General features: G+C 36.5%; 5 protein-coding genes across 5 annotated transcripts in view; 2 read left to right on the forward strand and 3 right to left on the reverse strand.

Moving 5' to 3' along the window:
* LOC116170349 (SUN domain-containing ossification factor-like) overlaps window positions 1-13,316 on the reverse strand; it is a 31,227-nt gene extending 17,911 nt beyond the window's left edge. Inside the window, exons 1-2 of the mRNA XM_031486676.1 lie at window positions 13,132-13,316; window positions 12,825-13,073 (exon numbers count right to left, since the gene is read on the reverse strand). Of these exons, the coding sequence (XP_031342536.1) occupies window positions 12,825-13,073; window positions 13,132-13,190 (308 nt within the window). The 5' untranslated portion in view covers window positions 13,191-13,316. The remainder of the gene's footprint in view (window positions 1-12,824; window positions 13,074-13,131) is intronic.
* Window positions 13,317-13,706: 390 nt separating this feature from the next.
* Window positions 13,707-14,407, forward strand: LOC116171179 (oligosaccharyltransferase complex subunit ostc-B). The gene is made up of 3 exons (XM_031487871.1): window positions 13,707-13,944; window positions 13,991-14,064; window positions 14,111-14,407. The coding sequence occupies exons 1-3, from the start codon at window positions 13,803-13,805 to the stop codon at window positions 14,345-14,347; spliced, it is 453 nt and encodes a 150-aa protein (XP_031343731.1). The 5' UTR covers window positions 13,707-13,802; the 3' UTR covers window positions 14,348-14,407.
* Window positions 14,250-15,482, reverse strand: LOC116171178 (calcium and integrin-binding protein 1-like). The gene is made up of 5 exons (XM_031487870.1): window positions 15,174-15,482; window positions 15,092-15,126; window positions 14,787-15,034; window positions 14,543-14,741; window positions 14,250-14,498 (listed from the first exon to the last, which is right to left on the reverse strand). Exons 1-5 carry the CDS (start codon window positions 15,222-15,224, stop codon window positions 14,477-14,479), a joined length of 555 nt encoding a protein of 184 aa, XP_031343730.1. The 5' UTR covers window positions 15,225-15,482; the 3' UTR covers window positions 14,250-14,476.
* Window positions 15,483-16,543: 1,061 nt separating this feature from the next.
* On the reverse strand, window positions 16,544-17,597 carry LOC116170187. The gene is made up of 3 exons (XM_031486413.1): window positions 17,264-17,597; window positions 16,676-17,131; window positions 16,544-16,629 (listed from the first exon to the last, which is right to left on the reverse strand). The coding sequence occupies exons 1-3, from the start codon at window positions 17,595-17,597 to the stop codon at window positions 16,544-16,546; spliced, it is 876 nt and encodes a 291-aa protein (XP_031342273.1).
* Window positions 17,598-18,242: 645 nt separating this feature from the next.
* LOC116171859 (adenylate kinase isoenzyme 1-like) lies at window positions 18,243-19,025 on the forward strand. Its single transcript, XM_031488885.1, has 4 exons — window positions 18,243-18,254; window positions 18,299-18,430; window positions 18,484-18,846; window positions 18,906-19,025. The coding sequence occupies exons 1-4, from the start codon at window positions 18,252-18,254 to the stop codon at window positions 18,975-18,977; spliced, it is 570 nt and encodes a 189-aa protein (XP_031344745.1). The 5' UTR covers window positions 18,243-18,251; the 3' UTR covers window positions 18,978-19,025.
* Window positions 19,026-19,492: the final 467 nt, after the last annotated feature.

The raw sequence follows: 19,492 nt of genomic DNA on the forward strand, positions 1-19,492 counted from the left end.
ACAAGAAGTAACTAAAACCTGGAATATCTCGAAAACCGTTTGAAGCAGCTTTTGACATTTTGCATCAAATTAAATTTTTAAAGTTACCCCTGCAAATTCAATTTTTGACACAAAAACTTGAATATCGTCGAAGCCCTTGGAGCAAAGAGTCAACTATGGGGTATCGTTGTACTCCAAACTCGACGTAGAATCCGAAAATGTAGAAAAAATAGGGGGTCCCTATTTAAAATAACAAAGTTGATGGCTACTTCCGGTATTTCCGGAAGTGGCGCCATTTTGAAAATATTTTAGTTCAATTCATCATGTGCCAAAACCCTTAAAGAACTTATCAGTTTATCTTCATTTTCAAAGGTTTTCCATATCTTTCTAACTGACGCTCGTCAAGAATGACCCTGTATATTAAATGTTTAGTTCAAGTTCTTCCAAAGTGACTAGATCCAAAATCTAACCAATCTCCTAAGGTATTTTGATCTCCTCAATGTTGGGCCTTGTCGTGGTTGTGGAGCTTGAGTGGTCCAGCGATCAAGGGAGCGTGTAACGCCAGGCTCGATCCGGCCTATGACGGCGCCAAATGGGAATCCACACTAAAGACACCTCAAACTTTGTTGCAGGTCACCGGGGACACGGTCAACTCGCCAAGGGCGACTCGACAATGGGACAACTCGCCAACGCGACCGCGACAACTCGCCAAGGGCGACTCGCCAATGGGACAACTCGCCAACGCGACCGCGACAACTCGCCAACGGACGACTCGCCACTGCGACTACTCGCCAACGAAATATTTTTCTCTGTTTCGGTGTTAGAATACGTCATTCTAGCACGTATTTTAGTGTTAGTCTGAACTCTATTCTTAAACGATTTTTAGTGACTTTTTTTTTCGACAGTTTGCATTAATAAGTTTGACAGTCTGCTTATCGATGACGGAAGCTGAAATTATGTGCCGTGAACATCTATCATTTCTAAATTACGTAAAGATACGTAATGTAATTAACAATATCGATAATGTCCATGTTAATATACATATGTTACGGTGAGCCGTATGGTTTCGTTGTCATAAATATGTTGTTGATACTTAACTAACCCTACTTGTAGGTATGAACTGATTGCAAGGGCAAAGTAATTATCATAAAATGAAGACCTCGAAATATACTGTAAAGGAAACCATTTTTATTAAAATGAACACATTTTTGATATCGTAAAGTAAGCTGTAAGTTGGGTAAAATAACTCCAATTGTTAGGTGCAAACAATTCTTCACGGCTAAATTATTTCAGTTACTATAATCGGATAACTTTGGTGAAAAATCCACATCGAAAGCTACATCATTCACATAAGGAGTTTTTGTCAAGATTGAAGCGGAATTCCTCTACTAACTGACTGAAGCCAAATTGCGTTACACTTCGTATGCAGTTTGAGATTTCGGGAGCCCATTTTGTTTACAGTATGATATCAGAAAGCCGTGCTAGCTTTAGCAACCTACGTCAATACGATTGATCGAGTGACTGCGCTCAGTTGTCAGTAATACATAAGTAATGCGGAATCAGAATAAAACAGAAAGTATACTAAACTAAACACTTGCTTAACTGTACAAAATTATACATTATGAAGAGGTGTTGTAATTATTCTAAATAGTAATTGTAACGGTCGAATTTACTCCTGCATTGACTGAAATGCCGGGCAGATTTTGCTCCGACACATTAGTATTTTCCGGGTTACTTAATTCAGGCTGTATAAAACCAGCATTGGAACTAGAAGCTGTTGCTGGAAGAGCAGTAAAGGTAGACTGTCTAACTGATGGAGGTCCACCACTGTTTGACAACATTTCGGCAACTTCCATTTCTTGGGTACAAACCCTACCGATAATCGTTTCAAAAATGCTTGAAACTTCATAAATTTTGAAATGTCAACGTTTTGTCGGATGTTTATCATCAATCGAAGCATCGAGTATGTCTTCCATAATGTAGAACTTTTGTAAGTCTTACTAAGAATTTCGAAGTATGCAAGCAAAAATTTTCTGTGAGGGTTTGTACCTTGTTTTCAATGCGCCAAGATTCAAATTTTTCATACTCCTTTTGGTACTCATTTTTAGACTTGGATGGCACCAAATCATTTACCGCATTATCAGCTAATTCACGCAATTCCGGTGGTGTTGAAGTTAGTTCTTCGTCTGACATTGTAGGCTCTTTAGTGAAATGTAGGTAATGGATTTTATTTTTCAAATCTAAAGATAATTTCGCAAAAATATCTCGTGAAGAAATTTGAAAGATCGGTTACTATGGAAACCAAGCAAATAGTCAGTACTGCCAACACAATTTACATCGAAAATATTTTTAAATTTATCCATAATTAATAAACAATGCGAAACGAGCCCGAAACAGAGAAAATAGTATAAAACATTCGTTGCAGAAGGCCTTCTAAGCACTCGTTCATTCGAACCCTCGCCGCTACGCGGCTCAGGTTCGAAACTTGAACTCGTGTTAGAATAGAGGGCCTTCTGCAACTTATGTTTTAATATACTATTCCCTATTTAATGTGTCATACAAATGCATCCCACAAATGCAATAGTCAATTTCCCTAATTTTCTAAAAAAAGTTTATCGAAAAATTGTAGTCAATATTTGAATGAAGACCCAACCGCCTATACCTATTTCTATTACTGCATTTTGTTATAACGACATCTTCTGCAAATTATTATTTGAACAGAAAATTTGACAATCACATCGTTATTTGAACGACACATTAAACAGGGAGAAATATTTCGTTGGAGAGTTGTTGCGGTGGCGAGTTGTCCCGTTGGCGAGTTGTCGCGTTGGCGTGTTGTCCCGTTGGCGAGTCAGTCGGTGGCGAGTTGACGCGTATCGGGTCACCGAGCCTCAACACACCAAACCACGACAGCGCGAAACAGAAGAGGAGAAAGAAAGCCAGGGTTTCCCAAGCGGATCAAACTGCGCCGACAGTCACCTGCCAAACCATCCACCTCCCGTGACCCAACCTTGATCCAGAGGCAGGCTCCTAGAGAACTCGGATTAGGCGGGCAAACGGGTAGGTGGAGAGAAAAAGAGGTAGAGGTCGGATGGCCCAACCGCCGACGACGAAACGCACATCACAACCCCAATCAAAGGTGGATGCCAGTAAGCTTGAAAAACCGCGCATTTGATAAAAGCAAGATAAAGGCAACTGAAAGTAGCGATCATAGATACCAATAACTTACCAATAACGCTCTGGGTTTACGGCTAACCAGGCGGATATAGTACAAAATAACCTGGCCAAGGTTCTGGACCAGCATCTGTTCGCCATAAAGCGCGCTACACTAGGACCCACGTTCAGGGGTTGGAGGTACTCGTGCAAGATAAGAATCTCGTCCAAGAACAACCATTCCCTTGAGTGGTAGAAAACCTCCCACAATTGTGATAGGCTGCCCACCTAAAGGTAGTGCAGGAAGACTGTCTTCCTAAATTCTGCAAGGCTGCCATCTGGGTCCCGGGGGAATCTACTTGATGGCGGTCAAGAGGCGCTTGGAAGTGCAGAATTCCTGGGCAAAGGTAGGCAGCTGGTGTCTCTTTCACATTTCCTTGAAGGATCAAACTCAATGGAGGCTGACAGTTTTCGACCTCGACGAAAAGGATCAAACTAACCTAATCGGGGTTAAGGGAGTGGTTAGTAACCCTGCCGAACCTGAGATGGGAAGTACGTCAGTACAACCACCACAACAACACCAGCAACTGCTACAGGCACAACTGCAACAAGCTACGAAAGTATCACCGCCTAGGCTACGAAGGCAACTTGTGGTCAGGGCTTGCACCAGCGCCAGCAACTAATCCGGGCCGATTTCAAACTGGGACATTCCCCAATCTGCTTTCTGCAAACCAAACCCAAACGGGTGCCTCGATTTAAATTTTTAACCAATTCCCATCAGCAACAACTTTCAATCGCCATGATAGTTTTTCGCCATCACGAATCGTGCCAATTTGGAAAGCTAACGAAGTCCGAAAACAAAGCAAACTACGAGCAAATATCATAACACCGATGCAATTCCCACACTAAATTTAAACTAACCGTTACAATATCTCCGAAATACTTCAACACAACATACCAACATAAGTACCGCCAGAACATTTAAATTTTTTCAATTTCATTTGTTATATTACGGCGGAGTAAAATTTCATATATACCGCCTCGTATACCGCTTCACACGAATAGCAATCGCGGGTAGATTTATTGGCGAAAGCAATGCGCTGTTGAGGAAGCGTGGATTGAATGAAGATACAAGCGAGCGTGAAGAGTGAAGGGCAGCGACAATGTAAATAGATAAGAATGGGGGCTTGCGGTTGGTGGAAAATAGAAGTCGCCAAGTTTGCGTTGGTGCTGACTGCCCGAAAATTTAGCGTAAAAAAGTACACGCTCTTCAGACGTCACGACACTAGCAGCCTCGTTTTTACGTTGATTCCAGATTTACTTACTTTTAAGGAGAGCTACTATCAAAATTTCGACAAAATCGCTCTAACAGGCAGAAATATTCGCATACGCGTACCTGATTTTGGGCTTGTTTGTTATATGTGATCCATTTGTTTTCACAAAGAGCTACAATAAAATATTTCATAAAAATGAATCAACATATAAATTAATTCAGTAAATGCCAAAGTGCGCGCTGTAATTAATAAAAAAGGCGATGCAGTTCCTTGATTCTGCGCGCGGCGAGCTTAAACTTAGATTTGTAAAGAAATATTTGGGTTGTCCGAAAAAGCCTCGGAAAAAGCTCAGAGACGAACGGCTAGAGAGCAGATGAACAAATGGACGAACGGACGGTTTAAGACGTTTCGTTAATCTCTATTAAGTAATATATTTTTTCAAGACGAAGGGCTCCAAATAAAATTGGTCCACCGCGCCGTATAGAAGACCTGTATATTATGGCTGCAAAGTGCTCGATCGAACACATTTAGTCATATTTTGCACATTTGCATTGCGTTTACTTTGCTATATAAAAAATTGGCAGATTAGTTGTATTTATAGCATAGTAAACATCTGTTGAAGATTAACAATTGCTTCAAGGTTAATCACGCTTAGCTTTTTATCTCGAATTAATAAGTTTCCGGGTGGTATTTTTAAATTAATTGCTTGTTATATCCAAAACTGCGGTTTTTGTACAGATTTCACGTATTTAAATAAAATGTAGTTGGCTACTCGCAAAAAATTTTACTTGTTGAATCTCAAAAGCCGAGTCAAAAGCTCACACATGTTTGGGTCGAAATTTTTTGTCAAATTACCGATAATCCCATCCAAAAGGACATTACATGATTACACACTAATGATGATCAATCATTACAGGCATTTGATGATAAAAGTGGTAAAGGTAGGCAGATACAATCTAAAATTATAATTTAGAAACGAGTAATTACTTATACTAAGTACATACTTACACACCTTATATTATGAACTACTTTAGATGTATTGGTGGTTAACGTAGAAACCGAATGAAAGTACCATTGAGACGTAAGAAAGTACAAGTGAGGAGAGAAATTTCTAAATGGAACTATTGACTATATAGTGGGTAGGTAACAATATGGCCATTTTTTTCTTCAATTTTAATTTATCACTACGCGGTAATAAATCAATCGATGTACCGACCTACATCCTACATAAATAGGTGAAGGTGTGGGAAAATGGGTTTTCATTTAAAGAAAAATCGAAACGAGCAATTTTATTTTTGTTGATATGCAGTGTACAGTACAAATTTCAGTTGGTGCACGTGTTCAATCTGGGTCGCATTTTGTATACTTATTACATAAATCAGAGTTCTTGTCGCTATGCTATTAGCATTAGGACTGCAAATTTCACGTATGGCAAATCCGTTCAAAATCATAAAGCGACTTGATATAAACTAACGTCAGTTACAATGACGTGCGCTGAAACGTACCTACTCAATGTTGCTATCGTAATATGTGTGCTAAATGATAAGAAGGTTATAACATGATTTAAAATAGTATGAGGGACGATATTCAAATTGATTAATCGGGGTCACTAATAGATAACGTGCGATTGTTATTATGAACAAATTATGATCATTGTATCGCTTTTTTGGGATCGATTCTTCGTGTATTTAGTCCAGTAGCTGTGCCGTAGCCATATATTATTCAAGCATAGTTACATTGTGATATCTTGCATGTGCCAAACCCAAGCAGGGGGTACTGTAACTGTACCACATGCGAAGGATATCTTTTTCTTGGAGACTATGACTTAAGGAAAATGGGGAATGCAACTTCATTCATTGAAGAAAAAAAAGCAAAATGAATGAAACAGGTGCCAAACACTCCGTTTGATGATAATTTCTCCGAAACGAAACGTTTGCATTGAAAATCTCTCAATGGTGTCTTGTAGAGGTCAAAAAGCGGCAAGAAGAAAGTGTTTTTTATTTTTTGTAGCTGTTCAAATAACATCTGAAACAAATAAAACGAAATCGGCAAATTCCGGTTTTTGTGGCATATCTTCGGAAGCAATCGGAATTTTCTATCTTTCTTTAAAACATGATAATAATTCTTAAATTGCGCATCTGTTCTCTAATTTGACCATCGTCGTCATGGTTTCCGAGATCCCCCACAAAACTAAAGATGCAAACCTAAAATACCACACTTTCAGTGATATCTGTACAAAATAAACCCACGCTAGTGGAGTATTAAAATGCGAGGCATGTTCACAACCTACACGTTGCGATTAAAAAAAAATCGTGTTTCAAAATTGTTTCTTGGACCAACTCAAAATTTGTGTCGTTATTTAAATTTCTAACAAAAAAGCGAAACTAAATTTGAATTCGGTCACGTGCTTTTGGTCCTTTGAACCAAATCAAATTTCTTTTAGTTTTTTTCGCCTTTTCAAATATCAGTCAAGCTTATTAACACGAAATTTTACTCAACTGTAAATAAACGACGATTGATACCAAAATGTCAATCATAGGTACCTAAATAGTTTGTTTTAATAATAAATGTTTGTCCGCATAAATGCTGGCGAAAACAAATTATGACGCTATCTATGTCTATAATTGCAGACTGTTTTAATCTATAATTTTAAGTTACGTGGCTGGGCTTAATCAAGTGTTTGATACCATAAAAAACAGTCACGTTTACAATTACTATAGTCTACAGATAATGTACGGCACGTTCTAAAATAACAATCCATAAACAATCACGTTATATTAAGGGTCTCTACTATACATTTACACGTGTTTGGTGTTGATGTGGGAACTGCATTAATTCGTTAATACTCTAATGCTGACTTCCGACCGTGTCATTGTTCGTTTCAACCACTTTCGTAAAGGGTTTGATCGAGGGTTTCTTTTACGTACAGACTGTCTCATTTCCGACACTTTTGTAGGGTATCTCCGTAATTATTAGTGCCATTAAAAAAGTAATACAGGCGTCATGTACTCTTTTTGGGTCAAATTAAAAATATTCGCTTGCTTAAGAGATACGAGGAAAATAAAAAATGTAAATTTCAAAATCGAACACCTTGTACAGGGTGGTTCAAATTTAAAAAAAAATAAATAATGACGTGCCACACATTTCCGATCGTTTATGCTAGATAAAATGCAAACAACATTTTGAGTTTTTTGGTGATATATAAGTTATTTGCAAAGATCTTTCAAAAATTTCAAATGCGTTTTTTTAGTCAAAAAAACTTTGCTCCCATTTAACCTACACTGTATCCCTCACCGGTACGGAGATCCCACAATAAATGAATTATTAGTAATAAACACAAACAAAATTAGAACAAACCGCGTGAAGACGCCGCAACCAGCAACGTGGAATCCGGCACGAGGCAGTAGACGTATCATAAAAAAATATCATCTACCTATAGCGAACTAATTATATTAATTTAAGAAAAGGTAAACTTCGTTTTTGTCCGAGTATATCAAAGACCTGGAATTCGGAACAGAACGATCTCGAGAACGATAATAATAAATAGCGGGTTATATACGATAGTTTAGAAGCAAGCATTTTGGCCTAGAAAAGATATCAGTTTTAGGGGATGATTTATTAGGGTTTAATTGCACCTGCATAAAGGAGACGAATTGGGTGTCAACTTAATTTTTTCAAATGGAAACATACTAATATTCTTATTTGGGTTTTTTTCCCTATGTTCTATTAAGAATTGGGCACATTTTTCAATCTTGTTGAAATGAAAATTAAAACTTCATTTCTATACAAAACAAGTTTCCAAATTCCACTCGAGCGTTGTTATAATCATCATCAATAAAATCTTCTAATTAAAAACTAAATTCTCAATGTCGAAATTACCTTGTATATTTAATTTTTTCCATCATTCGACGGGTTGTTTAGATCTCGTGATTTCCATTTTCATTCATTATCGCCTATTTTACAACGTCAATATGAATTTATCGTCGAGATATTTTTATGTTGAATTGTTGTTTAAACTGAAATTGACAATAGTTCGCAGAATCGCTATCTACGCCGTTTAGTACCGAAATCTCAATATAAAATTTGTTTTGTGTCTATCTAAAAAATGTTTGGTCTCGTGTTTGGTATACATCGCAACAGTGCTTACTAATTGTTTGGGAAAATGGCATGAACCTTGAATTCCGTTGGCAAAATGGCACATGTTATTTTACGTAACTAAACATGGCAATCTCGACGTTAACAAATATCCTTCATGCGCCGATTAGCAAAGCACCTACCACAGGCAGTTACGCAAAATGCCATTTACTTCACACCTGGAATTTACCTAATTTATGGATTGGGAATAGTGCAGGAACTAGTAAATTTGATTTCTTCGAGAGAAACAGTTACGCATTTTATCTATTTCACGCACCATTCAGCTCAAACTAGCCACCAGAACCACATAAAATTTTATTATTTATCAAACATCGAACATATCGAACTCTAATAGCCAATAAATTGCAACCTTGATTGGAATGTAAACCAAAAAAGTGGGCTATTTATTCTTCAATGACACATTCACGGCAAAGTATTGAGAAATTCAATATGGAAACAAAATGACACAGTGGAAATCAATAGTCCTGAACAGCAAGAAATATTAGATATCATATGACTTCTGTTTCACATTCTAAATAAAATAATAACTTTATATAGATAGACTATGTCGCAGGAAGTTGCCAAGCCTGGTCCAAACGGGTACTATTTTCATTCCGGCTTAAAGCTTTGTTTGGTAACTAATTTATTTCGATTAAAATCAGAAGGAAATGGTCATACCGTGGGCGGAGAGGTGGGTGAGTACCTACAAACCTCGCTACAAACATTAAATAATGAAACTAAATTACAAATGAATGCCTATATTTACGCCGTGTAATGGGTTACTTTTGATGTTCTTTTTTTTTCCGTTGCTAAGTAACATCCAATTACGCCAATAACGGTGACCGTCTCCACACTCACCAAGGTAACAGAAGGGCAGCTACAACTAAATATGCTGAAAACCAGAAGTAGGTCTTTTCGGGTCTTTCTTCTGCATTAAAAACAGACTAACAGCATCCGAACGCAACTGGAAACAGGATGGCGGCTGAAGGTGCGGTAAAGAGATCAAAAATTAATGAACAGTATTATAAAAGTATCATGATAAAAAAATAATTAGGTATCTTACATCATTTTAAATGGCGGTTGCTCGGGCGGTTGCTAACCATTTAACGTTATTTCTAATAACGGGCGATCAAAAAAGGATTGAGGTCGATTTGCCTTTGGAAGTTCAAGTTAAATATGATTTCCCATGTAAACAAAATTTCCAAGGGTGACTCAACAGCACTCTTTTCGGCGTATAATAATACCATAGATTTAAAAAAACAATTAATCTATGGTATTATTAAATTACCTAATATTTTTTTAATCTCAAAAATTCGAATATTTTCATCTCGCTATGGTTATCTAAGATAATTTTACATGGCTAAGGGCACATTTTCCGAGCATTTTTCCTATTTCTAGTTAAGCTTATCTGGTAGATAACCTTTATGTTTCCATGCAAATGAAATGTCAGGTACGCTTAAAGGTAATATGAAAAATCGACCCTTAATTATAATATAATAACATCAAACATCAAAATGATACTGGAGAACGATATTTAGGAAAAAGACGTTTCATACATTAATTTTTCTGTGTGCAATGGCATGTGGTCAACTACACCACCCAAAAAACACCTGTTTAGCTAGCTCAAACAAATCAAAATTGAAACTAAGAATTTTTATAATCTCTCCTCGTACACTTCCAGCATCTGCTACATAGAAAAATCCCAATATTGACCTAAATCAATTACTTGGGTGACTGTAGCCTCGGTCAAATTCCAAAAGATTAACTACACAAATCATTAAAACCTGACGCAATTCTTGGACACAAGAAGAAAAGTCTTACATGAAAACTCTATCCGAGTCGCACAAAGGATTCGAGTGAACACACAATTAATTTATTGACAATGACAACAATTCGGGAAAGAAAGGAAAGCTTGTTTGGACAAATTATTATTTCACACACAGGCGTTCGACAAATGATATAAGAAAATCTGAAAATTACAGTTTTTTTTCCTCTGACAGCTTCTGACCTTCACTTTTCTTTCACACACAAACTTGATGGCAAACAGCATTAATTTGATGGATAAAATGACTAATTGCCGATGGCTGTTCAGACGGTATCAACTTTTAACTTTTAATAACAAGAGAAGGCATCACAGTACACCAACTGCTGACAGACTTTTTCCATAAAACGGACAAACCGCTATAAATCTCTCACATAACTCTAGTTAACTTGCTTCTGAACAAAATTATTATAATAATGGCAAACTCTCGGGCAAACTACGTTTTCAACTAATCAAAACGGGCGGACTACCTGAATGAAAAATAGCATGAAAAACGTACAACAGTCACACCCTCGTTTTTTCTACAACCACTATAAAAAATCTCATTCTGGATCTCTCAAAATACCGCCAATGAAGTGATAACGTCAACTTCTCCTAACTAACTAACAGCGATAAACTTTAAACAAGACAATAGTGCACAACTACAAACAATTCTAAAAGGGAAAATAGATACTGATAATTTATTTATTTATTTTTTTATTTAATTTGCAAAATATGTTTACAGTAATATCAAAAAGCTAAAAATCACAAATTACAAATGCAAATGACACAAAATAACTTAATAAATCTTAATAAATTGAAATATTGTCACATACAGGGTGTCCCGTCATTATTGGTGTTTAAACCGAAATAACTTCTAGAAGACGTGGTTTACACAACAATATAAATACGAATGAGGTATAACACTCGTAGGTATATAAAATACATAACATTCAACAATGACCATTCAAATACAGAGTGGTTTAAGGTTAAGTCGTATGACTTTATTTGACCTATCGATACTTCTCTATTTTCGTATGTGTTATTTAATGAACATTAAATTTGTTTCAGAATAGATTACATTTAGTTCTAGGTAATTTTGAGATAGTTTAGTGTCACGTTTTTGTCATGTGTGTTTACGAACCCAGTAATTTCGAGTTTCATGTTAGTCAAGCTGAGTGAATATGTAAAATAAAACTCTAAAAAGTGACTCTGAAAATATATCGGGAAAATATTGCAAAAAATCTTGTTTTTTTGACCTTTTAAAGTCATTTTCAGTGACGAATAATGGGGTGGCAGTCTCATTTATTTAGAATAGTAATAGTCTTGAAATTCTGAGCATCTAGGTGAGTTACACAGCAATATCAAAACTGAAAAACTCGGGACATATTTTACCTCTCACATTACCTTTTATTTTAGAATTTGAAAAGCGACAACACTGCATGAAAAACGGAGCGGAGTTAATCTTTGGGGATAGCTCTTGGGCGACAGTCTCACGGCGAGTCTTTATTTAATGCATGAAAAGTCTCCCTCTAATTGGACGATGGGCAATAGTATGCAGTTCTGCCAGTAACACTTGGTCCATCGCTCCCAGATGGCCTTAAAGTTAATGCAAAAAGACGGATGGTTGAAGGATTGATTGGATTGATAGTTTCAGAGTTCCTCACTAAAAAAAATGAACAAAGGACAGGCTACAGGTAACCGAGCAACATTACTTTTGACTCTGATTGCACAGTCACTGACCAGAAGAATGACCCTTACACAAGTTCAGTGATTTCATTCAAGAAAATAAGTAAAGGAAACTTGAGAAGAAACTGATCTAAAGATCTAAAGCATAAAATCTGACAGCACGTTGGTTATCTTACTACAGTTGATGTATTCAAAATTTATAAATTCAGGTAATGAATGTACCTCGGAATGTACCCATTTTCTTTTACATAGGTGATACCTCGGGTGATACTGGTAATTCCGAGGACTCTTCATGAATACCTGCCAGCTCACCTTCCAGTATTACTTCGAGTATTAGTTACCCTAAATGTTTTATCCTTGATTATATTATGTACATAGGTACCAGCATTAAATTAAAGTGATGAGAATATAAGTCGGAGGATTTGCAGAGTGGAAAAGTAGAAAGTTGTTCACAAATATTTATATCAAATCATCGAATTAAAAAATAAGATATCAACATTATTTGACTACTGTAATCTACAACATTCCAGGCACGTGGATTCCCATTGATTGATCAATACGATAAGATTACTATATTTACGCCAAAATTTACAATTTATATAGGAATGTTCCATGAGTTAAAACAAATGAAATGAGGAAATACCTTACTCAGCAATTTTGGATGCTATCCAAATGTGCAATTTTTCTCATTCCTTTTGTGCTTTTGAGAATGACCGGCAATATCAAATTAAGTTCGTACTCCATATCAAAATATGCATCACTTAAATAAGAGAATGTTACATAAATCTACTCACTCGTGTGCGACACCCGAATTTTGCGATACACCTTCTAGAAAGGCGTACTCCTGTTGAACAGCTTCATCTTCGTTCTGGGGCAATGGGAGATTTTTAGTTAAATCTGCATTCGAGTCACCTTCACTTTTTAACACTGATTGGTAACCTTCACTATCACTAGAAGATGCGTTACTCGATGGTGACACTGTCGCGCTAGTTGAAGATGTTGGAATAGCATTTCGGGTAGGAGTTAGAATTTGTGAAACACCACTAAAATAAAAAATCATCTTAAGACAATTTGCATTAGATTTTAAAGTTGTTTACTTACAATGCCCAATAAACTGTACAGAACAAAAAAACGGTAATACATGCTAAACTTATCTTCATCTTATCATTAAATATTTGTATTTTTCTAAATACATTTTTATTTAATTTTTGCTTATTTTGACAGTTCACTTCTTAAGTAACCAAAAACAGTCTACTGCGTTTGAAAATCTGACGTGTACTGAACTGACAATCTTTGATGTGAAAGTTGGTAGGATGTTTATCACCATTGTTGGTACTTTCTCTCTGAGCGACATTGCCAAACTTATTCTCTACAGGGTGATTCTTTTCTTATGAAAATGTATGTTTGCGAAATTAAACCACTGCATGTTTTATGTGACCTGCATGAAGAGGGTTTGTAATTTAGTATTTACAGAAATTGCTGTAACATGCTGCGGTTAGAAACACATTATTTACAGGGCGTTCCTGACTTCATGGCGTTTCCGAACCCTCATGTTTATTTTGACTCACTATACTATCAAATATTAAGCCAACAGCCGTAATGTTTAAAAACTTTCAGACATTAAAGATTTTTTTCTGAAATGGCATAAATCGATATCTGGCAACAGGGTCTAGTTTGACATATCACAAACTTTAAACGAGATTGAGGTTAAGTTCAGCGTATAAATCAAATTTGCGGGTTGTTACGTCTACAGTTGTTAAATAGAATTTACAATGCTTGAAGAACTTTTTACTCTTCCTTACGCAATTTTGGAGGTTCCAAATATGAAAATAAAGAAGCCCTCCTGGGTGCAGCAACCCTCCGCAATGGTTATGTTTTCATTAATCTTGGCTTCCTACTTCTTAGTTACAGGAGGTACGTGCTTTTGCGTTATTCTTTCAGTTGGAAAAGTCAATTTCAGGTATTATCTACGATGTAATTGTCGAACCGCCTAGTGTGGGCTCAACAACCGACGAACATGGCCATTCACGTCCTGTGAGTAGATAACAAGTTGGCTTTACGCTTACAACTATTTTCTTAGGTTGCTTTCATGCCATATAGAGTAAATGGCCAATATATTATGGAAGGATTAGCATCGAGTTTCCTGTTTTCGATGGGCGGTGTAGGATTTATAGTATTAGACCACATTCATTCGCCACTCACACCTAAATTAAATCGAATTTTAATTACAGCAGTTGGTTTTATTTGTGTTTTAGTATCATTTTTCACAACATGGATATTTATGCGTATGAAATTGCCTGGTTATCTACAATCTTAATGTAAACTTAATTGTATACAATTTTCATATAAATACATTCGAAATAAAATATCACAAGAGTATTGCAGTTGAGAAATCTGAAGGGGAGATCAAAGAAATACTTAAATCGGTATCAGTCTTGAAAAATAGTTACAATCGTATACGAAATGCACTGAAATTGTATTGTTAAATTAGTGTTTGTATGGTTGATATTACCTAGCAAAGTCGGAAGACTTATCAATTATATGTTCAAATTCAGCAAAAGAAAGTGCTCCATCATCATCTAAGTCGGCTTCTTCTAGAATTTTCTGTATTAAATGTTGCATTTCTGCTTCAGACAGATGATTACTTCCAATTAATCTATCTACAACCTGTTGCAAGTCGGATGTGCCTATCATATCATCTCCGTCAAAATCTACGAATTTATGTAAAACAATAATTCAAGGAAGTAAACGTCTACCAAATATTCTAAAGGCATGCTCTGCTTTCACAGCTTTTGGAGCGGCATCACTAAATACAGACATCATGTCTAAAAAATCCTCGAAGGTGCAATCACCATCGTGACTAGAACTAAACACTTTGCAAATGCGATCACCGAATGGGTTTACTCCCAGTTCAGGATATTGCAGTATTTTCGACATGGGCAATTTCGCATTTTTGTTATGACCGACTTTCTCTGGTGCTAAAGCTTTGAATTTCTGATGAGCACTGTTAGATATGTGTATTTTAGTGAGAGTTTATGTTATACTAACCCACAGTACTTACTACAACACCTCTTTTTTCGTAAAATAAGTCAAATCCTAGAAAATTTGAAATTTAATGTAGAAAAGTAGTAGTGTTGTTTTACCTCATAATCTTGTAGCTCTTCTTCGGAAAATTGACTTTTACTCTGACCCATAATTTAATAAAATTTAGTTTTACTGCATGGTAATTAATCACCTTTGTTTCTTTTCTCTCTTGGAAAATTAATGACAAAGGTTCATTACACTCATACATTTGTGATAATTTTAATACAAGTAGCCATTACTTATACACACATACAATTTGCGGAACTGGCCATTGCATATTTTATACTCATGGAATTTTGCATTATTATTCAAAGCATAGTGTGAAGGAGCAATGCTTACACTCTTCTATAAGGTGTGAAGCCTAAGAATACGCGGTATCCCAGATCGAGTAAGAAAATATACAGACTGCACAAAGCCAACTTTCGCATTTATGGCGGTATTTCTCTGAAAATTTAACTATCGACGCTTCTAGTACGGACAAAATGATGCGCATGCGTTGACAAAAGCAAACCTCGTGCCCATGTTTAAGCGAATCATGTACACGTACTACGTACAGTCATCTACAAAGGTAATGATCGCCGAATAGGTAAACCCTGCTTCATAGGCAACCAACAACCCCTACCTTCCACATCGTGTTTCGTCGATTTCTTCAAGGAGGGGGTACCTACTTCACTTGATTCGACGGGTATCTATCTCACCAGGCCAGACGTGAGGTTTGGTCTTGACATTTTTTAAAAGTTTTTTATTAAATCAAAAATCCGCTCCCAAAAATGTAACCAATGCCCTATCTATTCCCGAATATTTTTTCCAAACGGTTGTTAACATGCAGTAAAAACAACCTGAAAATTCCTATTACTTCCGAAGATATGCCAGAAAAATCGAAACGAAATTTGCGGATTTTGTTATTATTTTTTTCGGATGTTATTTGAACAGACAGAAAAATTAAAAACACTATCTCAGTGCCACTTTTTGAGCTTTACGAGACAGCATTAAGTGACTGTCAGTACAACGTTTCGTTTCGGAGAATCATTAACAAGATTATTTTCTTATATATGGCGAGCAAAAAAAGTACATACTGTATTGAGTAGCATTTTGTATCATGTACGGTACAAACAAAAAATATAAGTTGAAAACTCTGTTTGTTTCAACGGGATGGTGCACTCGCGCACAACGCCGTAACCTTGCAAGATTTCATATCGGTCAAATTTTTCAATTTTCTAGGACATTTGTCCGATGGGTAACCCACAACTACTTATTTACTAAGCAAGCCACACAACCCTTACAATTATCTATCTTTACACTGTCTGAATTAACTGCTAACACTTTCTATTGAAATAAATCAGTTACTTGTTTTGCAAAAATTAAAAGTAAAATTGATACTGTATTAAGGTGTCTTGTTAAAATCCTATTGTACACCTCATACCTTCATCTATAGTACCGTTGATCGCGACAGTCTGGACATATTTTTTGCAGAACACTGAGTCAAATGTCCTTGATGTAAACATGTAAGATTCTCTAAAAAGGGACCGTTATAGTAGGTTTACATTAAGTAACAAATTACCCTTGGTTGCTGTTAGGGCGCATAAAACAGAAGGCGGCACCGGAAATATTTCACATACAGCGGCTAAAGGTGTTGAACAATTAAATAATTTCCAAAAACCGTTTGAATCGAGAACAACACATCTTTGGGTATTTTTAAACCTCGGTTGACCTGGTCCCCATGCTCTAAATGTGAAACAGTCTAAGGAAACGCCTTCTGGAGTAATGAAGCTGGTCCCGTCCGCGTCAATGTATAAACCAACATAGGCTACTTTGTACCAGTCTGTTAGTTTTTCATTAAGAAGTTTTGAAAGTTCCCGGGTGCGTGACGAGCTCGCAATGTTGGCGAGATCCCCACCAAGACTTTGGCATGTTTCAACTGCACTTGTGTAATTCATTTTCTTTTCCAAAATTGTAAATACGCCGAGTCCCCCGACACACACACCAACTGAAAAAGTATGCCGTTTTGAATGTATTGGTAAATGAAAGTTTCAGAATTCCATAACAGAATCCAAAAGCGAGTGGTAGACACTATTGATGTTAATTTCACAATGGACTAGGAAAGAGCTAGAAAAGGGATGTTTACTTATCTACAATTTTCTACCTTCATATCGCCCATAAATGCTATGGTAATCGAAATCTGAATCATCAATTAAGGAGGACGGTGAAGTAAGACAGTCTAAAATTTCGCAATTTGCTTCAGGTTTGCTTCTTGAACCTTTACGTTGCCAATTGAACGCAAACCCACGTTTTTTAACAGCATATTCCGCGCATTGTGCAACGGTTCGAACCCGCACCTTTGCAATGGTTGGACGAATTGATTGCGCGCAGTTTTTAATTTTGTGAAATGGACGAGAGATCGCATCGCGAATTTGAAAACAATCTTGATCACATAAACAGAACTTCGCGAAAGTTACAACAACAAAATACAATGAAAGTTTCATCTCGTTGCGGGAGAAGAAAATTACCAAAGTATTGGAACTTCAACGTATAATGAGGTAACAATAGACCAACAAGTAGAGGAAGTGTGTGTCGGAAATGCATTTCATATACTACTACCATCTAATTACGTACTAAATCGCAAAATTGCAGATTGGTTTGGTTGGTTGCATGTCCCCGTAGCAGTAACGCGAAATTGCAGTTTCGTGTGTACATATGTTTAACAATTTGCATTTCACTATAGCTAACTGTAGTTTTCAAAAGCGTCGTTTATTATATAGGTAGGTATCTACATGTTGGGTCCTCATTACTGTAGGTCCAAGATGATATCAATCGACAGAACTTTTCGTTAAAAATATTGCGTGCAACCCCTGGAACTTCTTCCTCATGTCTTTCGAAGTTGATCTTGTTGCAACTTTATGAAGCCTGCTACCGCGCTTTGATTATCTGGTACCTAAGGTATTCATTTGTTTGCAGTTATTATTTACCACAACAGATTAGTTGAGGTAAATACACCCACAAATGTACAGTACGGACATCAAAATATTTGTAACAATTTTAACTTTAAGATTTGATTGTGGTTAGTGGTTACAGTCGGTATTGTATAAAAACGGTTCAATTTTCTTCCGTAAGTATTATTTTGACGACACAGATACACAATGGTAAGCATATCTTTATTAATAGTTTTTATGTTACCGTTCTATAGGCAGGTCGGCAAAATGTACCCATGGTATGGTTACTTGGTGGGCCAGGAGTAGGCAAGTCGACGCATTTGGAAGAGATTGCTAGTAAATACGGGATCGTTGCGATAACGTCGGGCGAACTTCTCCGGAAAGAAGTAAACAAAAAAGGTCTGTTAGGTAGGTAAATATTTATTATAACAATTTCTAGATTGCTAGAAGAACGTCAAGAGGACGAAACATTTCCTACGTATTGCAAAATAGCGAGCTTGTACCCACTTGGATAGTGTTAGACTTGCTTAAAGAGGAGCTGGAATTACATCCAGGCGCCAGAGGATTCATTTTCGAAGGTTACCCTCGCGACAAAGAGCAAGGTGAATTATTTGAACAGCAAGTTGGTCCTGTGAGTGCAATTTTACTTCTGGACGCCCCTGATGAAATACTAAAACAGAGATCGCTGGTAAAAGCGGTCGGTGCTGGTTTTGTTAACGAGGATACGATTAACAAACGCATTCAGAATTTCCATATTTCTCTCGACTCAATTCAATCGGGATACCAGAGCAGAGTGAAGAAGGTTAGTATTATATTCTTATATGACAGCGGATATTATCTAAAGTAACGTTCCTTTTTTAGATTAATACCCTACCACCACCCAGCGAGGTGGCCAGAGAAATTGAATATCATCTGGATCTCTTGTTCTACTAATTTAAGAAAAATGATCAAGTAAAATATATTCCACTTTATTGTTTTAAATGAAATTGTATTTACTGACCTTTTTAAGTTTTATTAGAGAATTAAAAGAAATGGTAGAATTACTATTTTATTAAAACTAGGTACTCCCCAAACTACAGCTTACATATTTACTTATTTATCTCATTTCATTCGACGTAGTCAATTTTAGCTCAACTCTCTAGCGGTTCAGGTGATGTCAAAAAGATATCAAAATGGTTATTTGAATCGATTTCTTTTGGAAAGCAATACTCTTGGTGCTTAGAATAAGAATTTGGTAACCAAAGGTCGTTACACGAGACCAAACTTTTTACGCCTTAGGTATACGTTTCTGTCCGGTGTGACAATCACTACTTATTCACCTGTTTTGATGGGAGAAAAACTAAACTCAATTTCTATATGTCAACGGAAATTTTTTACAGGTCCAGCCCTAGTTGCTGCATTGAAATAGTATAAAATCAAAGCTATAACTTTGTGATATCGTTTGACTT

This window comes from Photinus pyralis, unplaced genomic scaffold (genome assembly GCF_008802855.1).
Source record: "Photinus pyralis isolate 1611_PpyrPB1 unplaced genomic scaffold, Ppyr1.3 Ppyr1.4_LG5, whole genome shotgun sequence".
Classification (NCBI taxonomy): domain Eukaryota; kingdom Metazoa; phylum Arthropoda; class Insecta; order Coleoptera; family Lampyridae; genus Photinus; species Photinus pyralis.